The sequence below is a fragment of the Crotalus tigris genome, unplaced genomic scaffold (assembly GCF_016545835.1).
Source record: "Crotalus tigris isolate CLP2741 ecotype Arizona unplaced genomic scaffold, ASM1654583v1 scf7180000019553.37968852642:3898890, whole genome shotgun sequence".
Classification (NCBI taxonomy): Eukaryota; Metazoa; Chordata; class Lepidosauria; order Squamata; family Viperidae; genus Crotalus; species Crotalus tigris.
This window is the reverse complement of record NW_024097591.1, coordinates 3,787,252-3,802,414: the sequence shown is the minus strand read 5'-3', so window position 1 is coordinate 3,802,414 and position 15,163 is coordinate 3,787,252. Positions and strand designations below refer to the sequence as shown.

General features: G+C 54.3%; 1 protein-coding gene and 1 long non-coding RNA gene across 2 annotated transcripts in view; one reads left to right on the top strand and one right to left on the bottom strand.

The window, feature by feature from the left end:
- Window positions 1-763: 763 nt before the first annotated feature.
- LOC120316999 lies at window positions 764-2,090 on the bottom strand. The gene is made up of 2 exons (XR_005559110.1): window positions 1,294-2,090; window positions 764-960 (listed from the first exon to the last, which is right to left on the bottom strand). It is a non-coding gene; the product is annotated as an uncharacterized LOC120316999 (long non-coding RNA).
- The window catches only part of LOC120316997 (unconventional myosin-Ie-like), a 16,470-nt gene continuing 2,174 nt past the window's right edge, over window positions 868-15,163 (top strand). Inside the window, 25 exon segments of the mRNA XM_039363217.1 lie at window positions 868-974; window positions 3,473-3,610; window positions 3,880-3,968; window positions 4,155-4,249; window positions 4,339-4,426; window positions 4,750-4,780; window positions 4,783-4,838; window positions 7,375-7,506; window positions 7,713-7,847; window positions 8,559-8,691; window positions 8,840-9,036; window positions 9,396-9,476; window positions 10,038-10,124; window positions 10,463-10,549; window positions 11,088-11,255; window positions 11,348-11,433; window positions 11,768-11,849; window positions 12,154-12,260; window positions 12,461-12,559; window positions 12,706-12,850; window positions 13,001-13,115; window positions 13,499-13,668; window positions 13,942-14,087; window positions 14,304-14,450; window positions 14,867-15,024. Of these exon segments, the coding sequence (XP_039219151.1) occupies window positions 890-974; window positions 3,473-3,610; window positions 3,880-3,968; window positions 4,155-4,249; window positions 4,339-4,426; window positions 4,750-4,780; window positions 4,783-4,838; window positions 7,375-7,506; window positions 7,713-7,847; window positions 8,559-8,691; window positions 8,840-9,036; window positions 9,396-9,476; window positions 10,038-10,124; window positions 10,463-10,549; window positions 11,088-11,255; window positions 11,348-11,433; window positions 11,768-11,849; window positions 12,154-12,260; window positions 12,461-12,559; window positions 12,706-12,850; window positions 13,001-13,115; window positions 13,499-13,668; window positions 13,942-14,087; window positions 14,304-14,450; window positions 14,867-15,024 (2,857 nt within the window). The 5' untranslated portion in view covers window positions 868-889.

Genomic DNA, 15,163 nt, shown 5'->3' with positions numbered 1-15,163 from the left:
GCCCCCTTCAGCCCCCCCCTTTCCCGCGGGGGGGGACAGAGCCCGGGGGGGGGAGAGACCCGCGACCGACCCCGGACGCCCCGCCGAGTTCCGTGACGGGGGGGGGAGTCTTTGGCGGAGAGGCATCACATCCCCCCCCCCTCCCCGGCGGCCGCGGAGAGCAGCTGAGCGCCGGAGCAGCCCCGGCCGGTTTTCCGCTGCGCTTCCTGCTGGACGGGTGCGGGCCGGTTTGGAGCAGCGGCTGAAAAGTCTGTTTATTCTGCTTAAGTTCTCCTCAAGTGAGAGACGAAGGTAGCTCCGCTGCCTCCCCCCCCCCGGCTGGCCGGCGCCTTCTGGTGCTCAAAGGGACCCTTGAGGCCATCCAGCCCGCCCCCTGCTCAGGCCAAGAATCTCGTCCAAAGGCTCGCTCCGCCTCTGTCCCGGGAAGAACTCTCCGCCAGCGCTTTGCCCCGGCTTCTCCCGGGTTGGCGTGGGAGGCGCTCCTTTAAGTGGCGGCGGTCCTGTCGGGGCTCCGTGGGAGACTCCACAGCCCCGGAGACATTTTTTTAAAGGTGGGATTGGGGGGGGGGGCTCGCCAGACAGAGGACGGCTTTGCAAAGAGCCTGCCCGAGTGTCTCCTCGCTGGGGCAACACGTGCAGAGACACACCTGGGGAGCCCGCATGGCTGGCAGAAACCCAGCAGTGAGCTTTTCAGGGTAGCACCCAACTAAAGGTTTGTGGTGCTGCATCACAGAGACTCACAAACAGACACACGCACACCTGGTTGCAGCAAAGAAATAAGGTTCATTTATTATGAAGGGGAGAAAGTTTATATCTCCAGCTACGGAGCAGATCTTTCAAATTTCAAATATTTTTGGTAACGTTCTTGTGATCATGCTGGCAGAGGCTGATGGGATTGGCAGTCTCAAACTTCTGGATGGGACGCCCAGCTTCATCGGAGATCTTTTTCGCCCTCCAGGCCTGCAATTCAGAGTGTGAATATTCCAGGTTTATCATTCAAGGGAAGTGGAGCAAAGGTTACAGGGAGGGGGCTGGGAGGGGGAGAGCAGTTGTTTCCCCCTAGGACAAAAATCTGTCTCTTTGGCTCAGCCCCCCACCCCCACGGGAGTCAAGCCCTTGCTTTCTGTCAATTCTGGGATTCAGGAAAATCAAAAGCAGTGACCGCAAGCATGTGCAAAGTGTCTTCCGGTATTACTAGCGTCTATGCAGTAGAGGGCGTTTTCAATTTAATCTGCAAACATTGGGGGGGGGGGCAGGATCAAAGAAGAACCTTATTTATTCAGATCATCTCACCTGCCAGGTCCCTCTTTTTTAAGGTGTACTTTCCAGAAGATTTGAATTTTTCTGCTTGGTGGGGAGGGGGTGATGGGAGCTGTAGTCCAAGAGGAAGGTGGCTGGCTGGGGTGCCCCTGCTCTCCAGGGAAGGCCGAGCCTCGCCTGGCAGCCTCTGTCCTCAGAAGCCAAAGCCTTTTCCCCTAGCTGGCTTGGCTAATGTTTAACTGCCGCCTTGACAGGAGGCTGACACCGGCTAGGCGCCTGCGCGGAAGGTGACGCACCCAGTCCAGCCAGGTTGGGCCAAATTACGTAGGACCAGGCCTGAGAGGAGCTGGCCTGGAATGCCTGCCTGCCCACGGCTGACTCAGGGCCTCCCTTCCTGGGCTCTGCAGGGCCCTCCCGTTGGGACAGTGGCAGAAGCCGCCCCCGGCTGATTCAGAAGGGCGAGGCTGACCTGCGAGGGTTCACACGTGGTGGGAGGAAGAGGCAAACAGCAAGAATACTCCTCCTCCTCCTTCTTGCCTTTCCCCTTCCGCCTTCCCTTCCTCCTCCATCAGCACCTACAATCTACCTGGCCACGGGGGAGGGGGGTGTTGGGGAAGCCGAGGGCATTCAAGTCAGACAGGGCTGTTTGCCAGTCCGTGATAGCTGCAAACTCGGCGCAGGGTGGAGTCCTGTCAGCATTGCAAATACACTTCACATTCCTTTCCCAGGGCTGGAATCTGGCGAAGGAGGTGCCAACCTTGTTAGCTCTTCTGCAATCAGGGCTGGAAAGCGAGTTAACCTCACAATCGCCCCTTTCAGGGCTGCTTCTGCTTTGGGAGATTTGGGGGGGGGGGACAGGGGAGCGAGAAAAGCTGCCTGGGGTCGCCTCTCTGTCTCTCTCTCTCTCTCTCTCTCTCCCCCACCCCGCCCAACGGCGCAGGGGATCTCAGAGGCACCCAACCCACCTGAAGGAAGGAAAGCCAGTTTCCCAACCAGAGTTTCTCCACCCAGGTGATGCAAAGGCCCAGATAACTCATCACCAGCCTGGAGCGAAGAAACTCAGGATTGTCAGGAAAGGAGAAAAGCAGAAACCAAAGGAATTCTGCCCATCTTTACCTGGCAATCAGGGCTCCGGCCCCAAACAGACCAGGCTGCATTCACACACAACAGGTTGACCCTCTTAAACTCTTTGGCTCGGCTGGTTGTATCCATCCTCCCTCCCCCTCTCATCTATCTATCTATCTATCTATCTATCTATCTATCTATCTATCTATCTATCTATCTATCTATCTATCTATCTATCTATCTATCATCTGCCAGAACTGCTCTCCTCTCCAGGCACCCAAGAGTCAACTGGCTGGCCGAAGCGCCTGTCCGTCCAGCTTCTCCCCGGCTGGTCGCTTGGCAACTCCTAGCCGGCATTGTCTTCCCGGCTTGGCTAGGAAGGAACCTTAGCAACCAGCTTTTGGGAAAGTTTACAAGACCAAGACGGGGCTGATGGGAGGGGGGCATCTACCCCAAAAGGCCACCCAGGTTTTGTGGTGCAAGAGAGAAAGGGCTGCCTCTGGATGTGGGGTGTAACAGGGCAAACTGCCCCACCTGACCCCAAAACAGCAGGGAGAGCAAACTTTGCAAAATTTGATGGCGCTGCAACCCCCCCCCCACCTCCTCCTGAGGTTTTTCGCCTGTCCTCTTGATCATCGCAGCCTTGCGGAGCTAATGAAGGGCTAGTATTTTTAGCAGTTTTCTCAGCTCAAACCCAACAATTTTCTGGAAGGCATTTCTTTCCCTCGCAGCTGGCAAAAAGTTCTTTTCTGGCCTTTTAAAAGTTCTCCTTGTTGGCTTTTTTTTTTTTTTTTTTTTGGGTGGCTGCAGCTGTAATTTATTGTCAGAAGTGGCCAAAGTTTTTGAAGTGATGCTTGAAAATTTCAAGGGCCTTCGATGGCCCGGTGGCTACTGACCATCCCATCTGGGGTGACCCAAAAAATTTGGCCGTAGGCACGGAGTCTGGCAGCCCCCCAAGTTCTGAAGACCCATGTGGCTTGCAGAGCTGTGCACTATGGGCATTTCAGTGCCTCGGCTTTTTGCTTTTTAAAAGGATTTTGCTTTGAAGGGGGGCCATGTCTTTCCTCGGTTCTCGAGGGGGTTCCATTTAAAAGGGGGGAAGGGAGGAAGCCACCCCAACTTCCTCCTCCTTCTCCTCACCTCCCAGGGCAGCAAAGAGCGATTCCACTGGCAGATGCAGAACGTCAAGCAGAGCGGGGTGGACGATATGGTTCTCCTCCCCAAGATCCACGAAGACGCCATCGTGGAGAACCTCCGCAAGAGGTTCATGGACGACTACATTTTTGTATCCCTCTCTGAACTTGGGGGCTGCCGGGGGGCTCCCCTGGAGGAGGAGAGTCTCTGCGGGCAGAACTAGCACCAGGGAAGGTGCTGGCGGGCACCCATTGGGAATGGAGTGGCAGAGCCTCCATGTGTAAGAGGAGTCTACCCCTGGCAGGAAGCCTCGGGGAAGGAGCCTGGGGACGGGACGAGGCAGCCGTTCAGCCTCACTGTTCCCAACACGGATCCTCTCAGTCCCCTTTTTGTGCCGCCCCTTAACTTGGAAACAAAAAGACATACATCGGGCCCGTCCTGATTTCAGTCAACCCCTTCAAGCAGCTGCCTTACTTCACAGACCGGGAGATCGACATGTACCAGGGGCGGTGAGTGTGTGTGGGGGGGTGTTTGGGGGAGGAAAGCCCTGCTTTGCCCCATGTGGGGGAATCTTTGCCCTGGGAACGATGGGCTCTGAACAGCAAAGATTCCAGTTTGGGTCCAGCTGGACTAGATGACCTCTAGCTACCCTGAGATGCTCAGGGCCTCCATCTACGTGTGTCCCTCTCACCCAGGCGCAGTACGAAAACCCTCCGCACATCTACGCCCTGGCGGATCAGATGTACCGCAACATGTTGATTGACGGGGAGAACCAGTGTGTCATCATCAGGTGAGGCTGGGGACTTCACTGGGGGGGGAACAATTGGGGGGTCTGTGGAAGCTCATTTCAGGCCTGATTCCCCCCTCTTTCCCTCCTAGCGGGGAGAGCGGAGCTGGCAAGACGGTGGCGGCCAAATACATCATGGGCTACATTTCTAAGGTGTCCGGCGGAGGGCCTGGCGTTCAGGTGAGTGGCTTGTCCTGGCACGAAATAACGCCTCCCCCGCTGCCCCCCCAGACCAGCTCGCTTTGGGCTGGCAGTGGGCAGAGGGTCTTGCACGAAGGGCCCATTTGGGTCTTGTCTGAAGGCTCTGAGCTAGAAACTGGGAGGCTGGGAGTTCTAGCGCCACCTTGGGCGTGAAAGTTGGCCGGGTGACCTTGGGCTGGTCCACCTGACAGGGTTGTTGTTGTGGGAAAATAGCAGGAGGAAGGAGTTGCCTGCAATTATTTATAAAAAGGATAAAGGCAGGATAAACATAGGTAAAATAAATAATATTTCTTCCATTTCAGCATGTAAAAGACATCATCCTGAAATCCAATCCCCTTTGGAGGCATTTGGGAACGCAAAGACTGTGCGAAACAACAATTCGAGTCGATTTGTGAGTGCTGGCGGGGCCTGGGAGGGGCCTGTCAGATCCTAAATCGATCAAGTGTGTGTACAACTGGCTTCTGGTGACTCCATCTCTACATCCATGTACCTTCTTTTAAAGTCTTTTAAACCTCTGTCTTCTTCTAAGGCGTTTCTCTTGCCTTTCCAATCCAAAATGCTTCCCAGGATCTCCCGGTGGTGGCTCATCCAGGCCTGACCCTGAAGAGCTTTTTGAGACCAGCCAAGCTGGGATGAGTGCTACCCCCTAGTGCTTCTGGTGACAATTACAGGTCCAAAAGAAGCTATAAAAGCCTCATTGATTATTCTAAGTCAGTGATGGCGAACCTTTTAGAGACCAAGTGCCCAAACTGCAAGCCAAAACCCACTTCTTCATCGCAAAGTGCCAAGGCTGCATCAGCATTGTGGTGCCCTCAGGGGGGACGTGGGGGCATGGCCCAGTGGGTGGGTATGGCTGCAGTGGTCAAGCAGACTGGGTGAGCATGGCCAGGGCCAGTCCGTTGGCATCTGAAGGGCATTCCTGGGAGCCCACCGCCGCTTCCCTGCTCACTTCCTGCCCTGTTGCTTCCAAACGCCATGTGCCCCTACTCTGGTAAACTCTGCTGGGTCAACAGAACACGTGCCCACAGAGAGGGCTCTGAGTACCGCCTCTGGCACATCTGCCATAGGTTCGACACCACTGCACCCAAGCACTCCGAGTTTGTTGGCGACGTCCATTTTGCTCTATGAGTTCATGTTGACCTAACCCTAACCCTAAGTGGAATTTTCCTCCTATGGGATTTTCCCATGTATTTTACCAGGAAACATAGAGAGGGCAGGCTAGAAAAGTCTGTGCCCTTCTAACCATATCCAAGCATTCCGAGTTTGTTGGCGACGTCCATTTTGCTCTATGAGTTCATGGTGACCTAACCCTAACCCTAAGTGGAATTTTCCTCCTATGGGATTTTCCCATGTATTTTACCAGGAAACATAGAGAGGGCAGGCTAGAAAAGTCAGTGCCCTCCTAACCATACCCAAGCACTCCGAGTTTGTTGGCGACGTCCATTTTGCTCTATGACTTCATGTTGATCTAACCCTAACCCTAAGTGGAATTTTCCTCCTAAGGGATTTTCCCATGTATTTTACCAGGAAACATAGATAGGGCAGGCTAGAAAAGTCTGTGCCCTTCTAACCATACCCAAGCACTCCGAGTTTGTTGGCGACGTCCATTTTGCTCTATGACTTCATGTTGACCTAACCCTAACCCTAAGTGGAATTTTCCTCCTATGGGATTTTCCCATGTATTTTACCAGGAAACATAGAGAGGGCAGGCTAGAAAAGTCAGTGCCCTCCTAACCATACCCAAGCACTCCGAGTTTGTTGGCGACGTCCATTTTGCTCTATGACTTCATGTTGATCTAACCCTAACCCTAAGTGGAATTTTCCTCCTAGGGGATTTTCCCATGTATTTTACCAGGGAACATAGAGAGGGCAGGCTAGAAAAGTCAGTGCCCTCCTAACCATACCCAAGCACTCCGAGTTTGTTGGCGACGTCCATTTTGCTCTATGACTTCATGTTGATCTAACCCTAACCCTAAGTGGAATTTTCCTCCTAGGGGATTTTCCCATGTATTTTACCAGGAAACATAGATAGGGCAGGCTAGAAAAGTCTGTGCCCTTCTAACCATACCCAAGCACTCCGAGTTTGTTGGCGACGTCCATTTTGCTCTATGACTTCATGTTGACCTAACTCTAACCCTAAGTGGAATTTTCCTCCTATGGGATTTTCCCATGTATTTTACCAGGAAACATAGAGAGGGCAGGCTAGAAAGTCAGTGCCCTCCTAACCATACCCAAGCACTCCGAGTTTGTTGGCGACGTCCATTTTGCTCTATGAGTTCATGTTGACCTAACCCTAACCCTAAGTGGAATTTTCCTCCTAGGGGATTTTCCCATGTATTTTACCAGGAAACATAGAGAGGGCAGGCTAGAAAAGTCAGTGCCCTCTAACCATACCCAAGCACTCCGAGTTTGTTGGCGACGTCCATTTTGCTCTATGAGTTCATGTTGACCTAACCCTAACCCTAAGTGGAATTTTCCTCCTAGGGGATTTTCCATGTATTTTACCAGGAAACATAGAGAGGGCAGGCTAGAAAACGTCAGTGCCCTCCTAACCATACCCAAGCACTCCGGGTTTGTTGGCGATGTCCATTTTCCTCTCCGAGTTCATGGCGACCTAACCCTAACCCTAAGTGGAATTTTCCTCCTATGGGATTTTCCCATGTATTTTACCAGGAAACATAGATAGGGCAGGCTAGAAAAGTCTGTGCCCTTCTAACCATACCCAAGCACTCCGAGTTTGTTGGCGACGTCCATTTTGCTCTATGAGTTCATGTTGACCTAACCTAATCTCAGCCCATCACCAGAATACAATATTGAATATTTTGGCAGGTGAATGAAAATTCTGGATGTGACACAGAAAAGGAACAGAGAGGAAAACGTGGAGTACAAAAAGGGGGCAGTTTAAGACCCTCCCTTTTTTCCTCCAGGGTAAATATTTTGAGATCCAGTTCAGCCGCGGTGGAGAGCCAGACGGCGGAAAAATCTACAATTTCTTGCTGGAGAAATCCCGGGTGGTCAGCCAGAATTCCGGAGAGAGGAACTTCCACATCTATTACCAGGTGGGTGAGTGGCTGAGTATGGTCCCTGCACCCAGCAGGCCCTGACCGTGACCCTTTGGATGGGACTGACTCCCAGCCCCATCATCCCCGCCCTTACCCACGGCTGTCAGTCCTGGGCATCCTGCTGCAAACCAAGAGATCAAAAGTTTTGTCTTTCCTTGCGGCATTTTGAACCTGCCTCCTTGGCCCCCGTTGTGTGAATGCAGCTGCTGGAGGGAGCCAGCCCGGAGCAGCGGGAGAATTTGGGGATCACCAGCCCGGATTACTACTACTACCTCAATCAGTCAGCGGCGTATAAGGTGGACGACATGAATGACAGGCAGGAGTTCCAGGAGACTTTGGTAAGGACGTGGGGACAGAAGGGGCCGATTCCCTCTTTCCCACCCCCCACGTTTTCAGAAAATGCACCCAGGAGGAGAGGGCGGGGGGAGCATTCCTCAACCCCTGAGTCTGCCATCCTGGACTACATCCCCCATGATCCCTGGCCACCTGCTTGCAACCAATTCCTCGATGGAATTGTAGGCTTTCCAGGCGGCTCAGGTTGGAAGGCAAAACCCCGTCCCCAGGTTTAAAAACAAGCATCTGTCAGCTGTGAATATTTCTCCCGTCATATTTAACTCAGAGCCTCTCCTTCCTCCAGAGGGAGGCCCGGGGGAGCTCTGGGGCAGGGGGAAGGCACCCTGGGGGGGGGAACGAAGCTGATTTGAGCCCCAGGGAAAAAGAGCCGGTTGGGGCATCAGCAAGTCCCTTTGGAGTCACTTGTGGCTTTTGCCTCGTGCCACTTTGTGCCCAGGAAAACTGCCTTGGGAGGCCCCTGGTCTGCTCTGAACGTTTCAGCAGCAGAAAAGACCCCAATTTTACTTTTAGGGAGTGGCAAGAGCTGGCACGACCACTTTTCAAAAGCAGAGTTTATCAAAATAAGCTACTGGATGAAAAAGAGAGCCGAGTGGCTGAACCCATGACTTTTGGGCTAGCTTCGCTCTTGCCGTGCCATGGAGAGCCCCGTTTACACACGGCTGATGTTCTTCCTCCTCCTCCTCCTCCTCCTCCAGACAGCCATGGAGGTGATTGGCCTCTCGGAGGACGAGCAGGCGCTGGTGCTCCAGATCGTGGCTGGGATCCTGCACCTTGGCAACATCACCTTCCACGAGTCGGGCAACTACGCCGTGGTGGAGAGCAAGGATTGTGAGTCTAGGCAGCCTGGCCAGCTCCCGCCGGGGGCGGTGGGGATTTGGGGAGGGTCCCACTCAAGAGCTGCTGGCTGGGCAGGGGCTGCCCGCAGGGCTTGTCCTCTGGGCTGGGGGTGAAAATCAACGGCCACTCCCTCTTGCAGTCCTGGCCTTCCCCTCCTACCTCTTGGCCATCGACCAGCAGCGCCTCCAGGAGAAGCTGACCAGCCGCAAGATGGACAGCAAGTGGGGCGGCCAGCAGGAGGTGATTGACGTCACCCTCAATGTGGAACAGGCCAACTTCAGCCGAGATGCCCTCTCCAAAGCCCTCTACACCCGCCTCTTCGACTACCTGGTGGACGTGAGTGGCCGGCCGGACCTCCTCTCCCCCCAAGTGGGGCTTAGACGGGCGCGTTGCAGCAAGGAAAAGCTAGACCTCCACAGTCAACCAAGGGAAATGGGTGGTTAAGACATATGAAGTATAAATAAAAACAAATACAAACTGCTTTGGTAGCCCACCCCTCATTCTTCCTTCATTTTCTCCCTCCTCCTCCTCCTCCTCCTCCTCCTCCTCCTCCTCCTCCTCCTCCTCCTCCTCCTCCTCATCCTCCTCCTCCTCCTCCTCCTCTTCTTCTTCTTCTTCTTCTTCTTCTTCTTCTTCTTCTTCTTCTTCTTCTTCTTCTTCTCTCCTCCTCCTGTCTGCCCGCGTCCTCTTCCCAGGCTGTCAACAAAGCAATGGAGAAGGAACACCAGGAATACAACATCGGTGTCCTGGACATTTACGGCTTTGAAATTTTCCAGGTAAACCTGCAGCACAATGTCTTCCTTTCCTGCCCTCCCCCCCTCTCTTGGTGAAGGAGAGGCCTTCTCGTGCCAGCCTCTTCCCTGGCCCAGACTGTCCGTTGGAGTTGAGAGTGGATTCATTTCACGGAGCCGATGGGTGCCACCGGAGGGACATTGTGGCAGAGCAGCCAGGCTGAGCCAAACCTGGTTTTAGGAAAAAGATCCATCGTGTGTATGTGTGGGAAAATAGCAGGCCTCTTCCGAGGCATTCCATTCCTTTATGCTTGAGCAAAAGGGAACAAAGGCCTCTTTGGAAGAGAGTCCCACCACAGCAGTTTTATAATTCCATCACTGTGGGTGCACAATGCCGAACGCTGGATGGCCAAGATCTGGAAGGGCAGTTTTGTGTCGAGCCTCAGAAATTATCAAGAGATCCCGTAGCTGAACTGGCCGGGAAGCAGTTGCCCACTGATGCAACACTAACATTTTGCACACACTCGGGAGCTGAATCTTGGGAGGAGCAACCTGTTCTGTTGCGCCTGGCATGGCCAGTCTGAGTTTCTCCTTCTTTCCTGCCAGAAAAACGGCTTTGAGCAATTCTGCATCAATTTTGTGAACGAAAAACTCCAGCAAATTTTCATCGAGTTGACTCTGAAGGCTGAGCAGGTGAGCGTCTTTTTTGCAAAAAAAAAAAAAAAAGGGGAGGGGACATTTTGCATTTTTAAAAATCATGCCTTTGGGGCAAAAGTCAGAAACTTGGACCAGGGCAGTGATGCGTGAGTTGGGTGGCCATATAAATCTGTTTAATAATACATAATGAGAATTTTTCAGTGGGAAAAACCTGCCAACTTAATCCGACTTAACCAAAGTCAGATTGGCAAACAGAGCCGGAAAGCTCAAGGCCAAACGCGGGGAGAGTCGTGTTTAATTTTTGGCCAGTTTCTCCCTGTTTTCACTCTTTCTCCCGTTCTCTTTCTTCTTCTTCTTCTTCTTCTTCTCTGCAGGAGGAATACGTCCAAGAGGGCATCCGATGGAGCCCCATTGATTATTTCAACAACAAAGTCGTGTGTGATCTGATCGAGAACAAAGTGGTCAGTAAAAAAAAACCTCCTTGTAAAGTAGACCTTATTTATTCACAGAGCTATTTGTAAGACGCCAGTTTTAGGTGGCTGAAAAGGACCCAAAATCTTTCACTTTGCGCTCTGCTAAATTCCTTGCAAGGCGCCGTGGATTTTATAGGCTGTTAAATAGGAATTCTAAGGCGGCTTGAGGGAAGAGCTGGCCCACACAGAGGAAGGACAATTCTCTTTATTATTATTATTTTTTAAATTTTGGAGCAGAGGAAAATATTATCTTCCTTTAAATCTGCAATGAAACAGGCCAGTTCTGGATTTGCACAGAAACCTGGTTTTGCAGGAGGAGAAAAAGACTGGCCAAAAAGGCAGATGATGGGTAGTACAGAAATTTGATAAATAAATAGAATAAGTAAAAGGAGGGTACAGTTGCATTGTGATTGGGCCAAAGGATGGAATCAGACAGGGCTGTGAGTGGAGCCAGAATTCGTTGCTGCTTTTTATGTTGCATTTTGCTTTGATCTTCCTTGTTTCTCCCCCCCCCCCCCGTTCCCAGAACCCCCCAGGGCTCATGAGCATCCTGGACGACGTCTGTGCCACCATGCACGCCAAAGGCGAGGGGGCTGACCACACCTTGCTGCAGAAGCTGCAGTCAGCGCTGGGCGCACACCCCCACTTCAACAGCTGGAACAAGGGCTTCATCATCCATCACTACGCTGGCAAGGTCAGGGCCCCGGAAACCCCGATCCAGCCCGTGGGGACCCTCCCCTCCCCAGGGGCCAGCTGGAATTCAGAGCCCCTTCTCCTGTTCTGCAGGTCTCCTATGATGTGGAAGGCTTCTGCGAGCGCAACCGGGACGTGCTCTTCACAGATCTGGTGGAGCTGATGCAGAGCAGTGAGATGTGAGGGTTGGGGGGGGTTGGGGGGAGGGGTCTGCCAGATCCGATGACCCTAGAATGACTCTCTCCCTCCCAGCCACCCACCTGCTCTCCCCCATTTTCCTAAACCTTCCTTATGCACCAGTCTCTGTCCAAACGGAACATCTCTGTGGCTCCCAAACGACTCTCTTTTGAAGCCTCTGCCTCTTAAAACAAACTTTTAAGAGCCGATTCCCTCAACCAGGGTGGGAGGAGACAGGCAGGGGGGTGAAACCTGCCCCAGTAGAGAGGCTCCTTGGAGCTGGGGAGCGATGATGGCTCCCTTCTGGGGAACTGAAGCCCTCTGCTTCTCCTCCAGCCCCTTCATCCGAGATCTCTTCCCCGAAAGCCTCAGCACGGAGAAGAAGGGGCGCCCGACCACGGCAGGCAGCAAGATCAAGGTAATTGGGGGGGGGGGGCTTAGCCAGGCTGGGCCCGGAAGGGGAGCCCATCGGTAGCTTCAGAACTGCCTAAGAGAAAGAGAAAGAAACTGCCTAAGCTGCTTGGAAGAAAGAGACTCCCTCTGCTGTTGGGGAATCTGTTTGCACATAGGATAATGATGATAGTAACAGCAGCCAGTTTTTTTTCCTTCCTTCCTTCCTTCCTGCCTGCCTGCCTGCCTGCCTGCCTTCCTTCCTTCCTTCCTTCCTTCCTGCCTGCCTGCCTTCCTTCCTTCCTGCCTTCCTTCCTTCCCTCCCTCCAAAGAAACAAGCCAACAGTCTGGTGGGCATGCTGATGAAGTGCAGTCCTCACTACATCCGATGCGTCAAGCCGAACGAAACCAAAAAGGCCCGAGATTGGGAGGAGAGCCGGTAAGGCTGGTGCCATGTTGGCTGGGGAATTCTGGGAGTTGAAGTCCGCCCATCTTAAACTTGATAAGATTAGGAAACACCAATTTAGACAGAGAGCCCCCTGCCCTCCTTCAGGGACCCACTCTTTGTGCCTTGGATCACGGCAGAGAAGGAGTAGAAAGGTGGACACCAAAGACCCTCAATTTTTGTCCCCTTCTCAGGGTGAAGCACCAGGTGGAATATTTGGGGCTGCAAGAGAACATCCGGGTGCGCCGGGCTGGCTATGCTTATCGGCGAGTTTTCCAGAAATTTCTCCAGAGGTGAGAGCTGGCAAAACCAGCTTTTCCAGCCGGATCCACCTGCGGAAGCTGGATCTTCTGGGCACCTCTGAGGCTCTGTCCATGGTGCCCGGCTCAGACCTAAGGGCAGCACCCAAGAGGCTCCATCCTCCCTTCCTCTTGTCCAGGTACGCCATCCTGACACCGGAGACGTGGCCGTGCTGGCGTGGCGACGAGAGGCAGGGCGTGGTGCACCTGATGAAGTCGGTCAACATGGACCTCGACCAGTTCCAGCTGGGGCGGACCAAGGTGTTCATCAAAGCCCCCGAATCGGTGAGTGCTGGGAGCCCCTCCTGGAAGGCACAGAGGCTGTTTCCCTCCCCAGGGGGCGCAAAAAGGCAGTGACTCCCTCTGGGAGAGAAATGGGGACCGTCTCCCCCCTGTGCCCACTTGCCTGGCCCTCAACGCTGGCTCTCCCTGCAGCTTTTCCTGCTGGAGGAGATGCGGGAACGGCGCTATGATGGCTTCGCCCGGGTGATCCAGAAGGCCTGGCGCAAACACGTGGCTGTCCGCAAAAACATGCAGATGAGAGAAGAAGGTGAGGGGGGGGGCAGCAGGCTCGGGCGGAGGAGTTGCAAGCAAAAAAGGTGGTGCTTTGGCTGGGCTGCAGCCCAGGAGCCATCCGGGAGCATCCCCTGCCACTTCATTTGGCTCCAGGGGGATGAGAAAGGGCAAAATTCTCCTCCCCCCCCCCCGCCTTTCTCTGGTTTGGTGGAGAATTCAAAATTGGGTTTTTAATTTTCCTGCCCAGGTGCAGTGACCAACATGAGCCACCAGAGGGCAGCCTTTACCTGCCCTTTGGAGAAGCTTATCTGCTGCTGCAGAGGAAGGGCCTCTGAGCATGTGAGGAGGGACTTGTGCCTTGCCCCCTGTGCCTATTGCAGCCGGGCCTAACCCCAATTTTTCCTCCCCCCCCCAAAGCGTCCAACCTCGTCCTCAACAAGAAGGAGCGCCGTCGCAACAGCCTGAACCGCAACTTCATGGGCGACTACCTCGGTCTGGACAACCGCCCGGAGCTGCGCCGGTTTCTGGGCCGCAGGGAGCGGGTGGACTTTGCGGACACCGTCACCAAGTACGACCGGCGCTTCAAGGTCAGCTGCGAAATTGCCGGATCTAGCCGCTTCCCTGTTGCCCCCTCTCCACGGGCATCAGATAGGCTGTGCCTGTGGCTGGAGGTTCTGCACCGTGGCCCAAGGCAGCCTCCTCTTTTCAAGAGCTTTCATGGCAGAACTTGGCCTCGGGCAGCTGCCCTCTCAGGTGCTGGGTGGACGGGCACCTGGGCACCACTGGCCAGGCACATCTGGAGAAGCCCCCCGGTGCCAGCCTTCCTGGGGACTGACCCCTGCTCTGTGTCCCTCTTGCAGACGGTCAAGCGGGACCTGATCCTCACCCCCAAATTCCTCTACCTGATCGGGCGGGAGAAGGTGAAGCAGGGGCCCGAGAAGGGGGCCATTAAGGAGGTCCTCAAGAGGCAGCTGGAGGTAGAGAGGATCCAGTCGGTCTCCCTCAGGTGAGCAGGGAAGGATCGGGGAGGGAGAGGCTGTGGGACTCCCTACCACTTGAACTGGGGAATCCCAGACATTTGCAGATTCTTCACCTGCCAGCGTGAGGCCTCCCAAGCAATGACTCCTTCCCAGGGGCCTTTGGGGAGGGGGGAGCAGTCCAAACCCGACCGCTGCCATGCAAACAGGACCCCCGCCTGATGATGCTTCCCCCCCCATCCCAGCACGTTGCAGGACGATTTCCTCATCATTCACGAGTCCCACTACGACACCGTCCTGGAGTCCGTCTTCAAGACGGAGCTGCTAAGCCTGCTCTTCAAGCGATACGGGGAGAGGACCCAGAAGCAGCTGCCCATCAAGTTCAGCAACCAGTACGCAGCAGCAGCCCCCCCCTTTCCCAGGGGTGGGGGGAGCAGGGAGGGGCTCTTTTTCAGGACCATTTCCTGCTGTTAGGGATTCTGGGGTAGACTGCTCCTGGACATGGGGGGTTTCCAGCCCACATTTCCAGCCCTGGTTAGGGAGAAGAGAATCGTCACTAAAAATTCTCCTTTGGGTGACTTCCTCAAGGAGACGGGGGCAGCCCTGAGCTGTCTCCCCCAAATTAGGGATGGGACACCATCAGGAAATCCAGTCAAAAACATCCCAGAAGGCGGAGGATGCAAACTGCTAGCAGTACTGAGGACTTGAACCCGAACTTCACGGGGTGCTGACCTCAGAAAGGAGCACCCCGTTTCTGCCCTTGCCTGCACCCCCCCCCAACTCCCTTTCTCTCTGGGTGTCACCCCAGGCTGGAGTTCAAGGTGAAGAAAGACGGCTGGGGGCCCTGGGGGGCAGCCGGCTCCCGCCAGATCCAATTCCAGATCTGCCAGGGGGATCTGGCTCTCCTCCGCACCAACGGGAAAGTCCTGGTGGTCAGCATCGGGCCTGGCCTAGCCCGCAATGCCCGTAAGTTGGGGAAGGGAGAGTTGAGGCGGGCCAGACAGCGATGGAGAAGGCAAGGAGAGCACAGACACCCCTTTGGCAAACTTTTCAGGACTTATTTGCAAAATTTGCAGGATTTATTTTATTTGCAAACGTTTAACTT